Source organism: Ciona intestinalis, unplaced genomic scaffold, assembly GCF_000224145.3.
Source record: "Ciona intestinalis unplaced genomic scaffold, KH HT000718.1, whole genome shotgun sequence".
Lineage (NCBI taxonomy): Eukaryota > Metazoa > Chordata > Ascidiacea > Phlebobranchia > Cionidae > Ciona > Ciona intestinalis.
Window position 1 is genome coordinate 1 of NW_004191039.1, and position 3,606 is coordinate 3,606.

The window sequence follows — 3,606 nt, forward strand, 5'->3', positions numbered from 1 at the left end:
AATGTTTGAAGAAAGTAATCTATTATTGTTTCTTAAAAATCTGCAAAATTTTGTAAATTCGGAAAAAAAATCTATGCACTGGGTATTTAATATCAATATATTAAAAGTCATATTAAAATTTAATAAATTAATCCCAAATTTACCTGAATCTATGAAAAAATATTCCCAATGAAAAAAGTAAAGCCTATAGGCCTATAGCTTACCAGTGTATATTAATTTATATCTGCCTATTATGTTGAATATTGTTTCAGACTTACATTGCACGTGAAGCGGAATTAAAGAAAAGTAAAGAAAGCCATGTTGAACTTCTATCTGTTGGTCAGTTTATGATGTTATAACCTTGCACCAGTAGATTGTACAAAGTTTTTGTATGGTTTTCCATTCATTTTATCTTTTTTTTATTGTACTCATTTTTGTTTTATATTTCATACTATGCATTTTAGTAAGCAAACAGTGAAACCGATGCTTATGCGTCCAGTGTCCTATGGTACTTATGACATTGCTGCCTTAATTGATTGTAGCACCTAGGCTGTCTTGGTGATATTTAATTCTCATGTCCCGTGGCCTGCCATGCTGTAGCACCTTACCCACATACAACAGATTGTACAGTTTTAATAATGCTATAAAGTAACGCCAAACAATTCCGTTTTTCTTGCAGGAAATTTACTTGGAATAGCAATGCACTGGAATTGTTATGTCCTTATTTTTCACAGAATCAACATCAGATGAGAACTCTGGTGATGACAGAAGATTGCAAAAGAAAAAGACTCAACAAAAAGGAGCCACAAGGAGTGGTAGAGGTCGTGGCAGAGGTCGCGGCAGGGGTCGTTCGAAGGGAATTATTCGAAAGCAGTTAACCGAAAGTATGATAATCAAATTTCTGAAAGATTCTGGTTGTGTACTACCAACTCCATTTGTGTCTTTTATAATTTTTTTTGTGGTTTTTAACAGTAGCGCACTCATAGGTCTAATGAGGTCAGCCACCCATTTTATGCTTTGTGGGACGTGGGGTAATGAGGGCCAGTCCACTTTTATACTTTTCCCTGCCACATTTCACGGCCACAAACTTCTTAAACTTCTTTTGACTTTAATATCTGTTCCGCTTGACCAAGAAATATTAAAAGTGTTTTCCTGCACTGGTCTATAATAATGTAAATATTCATTTTCGTGTAGCTCTTGTCACATTTCCCACTCGGATTCGATCTTATTTTTTTTAAATAATAAAATGAAACAGTATTTATATAGCCTATTTATATTTGCGGCAAGAGAACTTAAATCACGCTCAACCGTAAGTTTTATTTTCCCAGACAAAACAAACTTGAAATATATATATATATATATATTATTTATGACTAGAGAAATTTAACAGAAAGTTTTATTTTCCAGAGAAACAAACTAAGAAAGCAGTCCATGATGATAACGAAGGAGGGTCATCTGACTCCTCATCCTCATTTGAGGAACCGCAAGTCAAGGATCCTTTCTGGGATAACTTGGAAAAAGGGAAGATTGATCTCTTCGCTGGTGATCTTTACTCCAAAATCAAATCAAGAAGAAAGCCTGGAGGATCAATTGATGCGGATGTTGCGTCTCCGGGATCACCTTCACCAGCTTCTGGTATTTTTTTATTGTTTAATGTGATAATTATTTATTTGAGGGTGATCTGTCTATCTAGCCAAATTGGATCTTGCTAAAGCTGTTATATAATTAAAGTTGAACTAGTTATTTTGTAATGCTGTTAAGTAAAAAAAGTGTGGCGTTATAGCACACTTAAATGGGAAATGTCAATTTAGCCCATTGGGTAATGCTTACTGGTACATTTTATTGTTTAATTGACTTGAAATCGGAGACTAATGATGTAATTAAATATACGTCACTTAGATACAGCATTAGACTTGATTTTTGCTGTTTATTTAAAACAAAACTATACTTTCGTAAACCTGATCTGTACATAGCAACCTCGAGTGGCAAGAAACGTGGCCCGAAACCAAAAAACAAAGAAAGAAAAGTTACGAAAGATACCATTGATAAAATTGAAGAGATCAAACCAATGGAAAGTGAAGCTACTGAAACGGTATTTATTTATTTATTTATTTTGGACTTAAATTATTTTTTTTAGTTAAACCAGAAATTGAGAAAAGTTTATACAACAGTGTAGAGAAGGGACTAAGAGCTAAGGCATAGTTTAAGTAAAGATTTAACTGTTTCTTAAGTTGAAAGTGAACCTACCAAACTAGTATTTCGTTTTTGTTACTAAAAATTTGTCTGAAATTTTAAAGTTTAATAAAGCAAGCCAAAGAAAGGAGTAGCCTAGTTTCTAGTTTGAGTTAAAAACTTTTTATTTAAAGAATATCAAAGAAAAAAAAGTTGTGTTAATACTTTGGATTAGCACTTTTTGTTTTATTACCCCATGTAGCACTGATTGTTCCAGAAGTTTACATACTAACCTCCATCTAATGATGTTAATATATAAACTGTAAATAAGTTTGTTTTTCAGATAAATATGGATATAGAAGAACAAACTTCTGTTGACCCTAAGGTTAGTGGTAGATATTTAGACTGAATCAGTGTTTTTGGACCCTTGTAGCCAGATGGGCTGTGAATGTCACTTTTGTTAAAAAAATGTTACCCTTTTATTTTATTTATACCTTTATGATCATTTTTCCTTGTTGTTTATATCCTTATGGTTCGATTACAGTGGTACAGATGACGTCCCACAAATATATTTAACATGGAACTTTCTGAACAATATGGAGATAAAATTTAAACGAAAAGTGTTTGTATTTTGGCTCTTCCAGCAAATATTTTTTGGCCAACTGTTCTGTAGGCGTCTAATTGATCGACTTCATCAGATTGAAATCTGCTTGATTTCATGTTTTTTTATGACTCTGGAATTGTTTTATTGCAGCCCGAGAAAAGCAATATAGAAGTAGTAGAAGAAAAAGAAGAACCAAAAAGTCCTCCAAAAGTTGCTGAAGACACAGAAAAAGCTCGCGAAGAACCAATGAGTCCGGTATTTTACGTTATGAATTATCTAGTATTAAAAACTTGTTAAACAAAGAGTTTTGTTGTAATGCTTTGTGATGTAAAAAAGTTTAAAACTGCTTTTTTACTAAATTTTGGGGGTCAAATTTTAGGACTTTAATCTGTCGTTTGAACGCAGTTTTCCCCAAGATCTGTATAGATTTAAATTGTACAAGGCAGCAATAAATCATATTTGCATTTTTTTTATATTTTCTTTATCACATTTTTGTACTACTTTTTATAAAAGAAATAATTTGGTTACCATTTTTTCTCAACTTACCAATGTCAATGTTAAAGGTTCTGGAATACCTAGAAACACAACTCAAGGATAGGAATGTTAAACCAACATCATCCAGTGTTTCCAAAGATAAAAAAGAGCAAGAGGTAACACTGTTTCTGTTTTGACCTTTATTTATTTTAAAAATCACAAAAAATTGTTTTTTTTTATTTATCTCTTCGAATAAATTAACGAATATAGCATAAATTGTAAATATAACCTAAATGTGCGGATTGTAGTTTAGCTTTCATATGTAAATTGAAATATAGAATACCTATGCTATACTTGAGTCAAATCTATCGAAAAAG

General features: G+C 32.0%; 1 protein-coding gene across 1 annotated transcript; it reads left to right on the top strand.

Annotated features, from left to right (window-relative positions):
• Window positions 1-251: 251 nt before the first annotated feature.
• LOC100176803 lies at window positions 252-3,405 on the top strand (the record flags this gene model as incomplete). Its single annotated transcript, XM_002125027.3, has 7 exons — window positions 252-318; window positions 714-863; window positions 1,387-1,614; window positions 1,953-2,071; window positions 2,495-2,536; window positions 2,906-3,010; window positions 3,319-3,405. Coding segments are annotated over 7 exons (798 nt in total), but the record flags the coding sequence as incomplete, so codon positions are not given.
• Window positions 3,406-3,606: the final 201 nt, after the last annotated feature.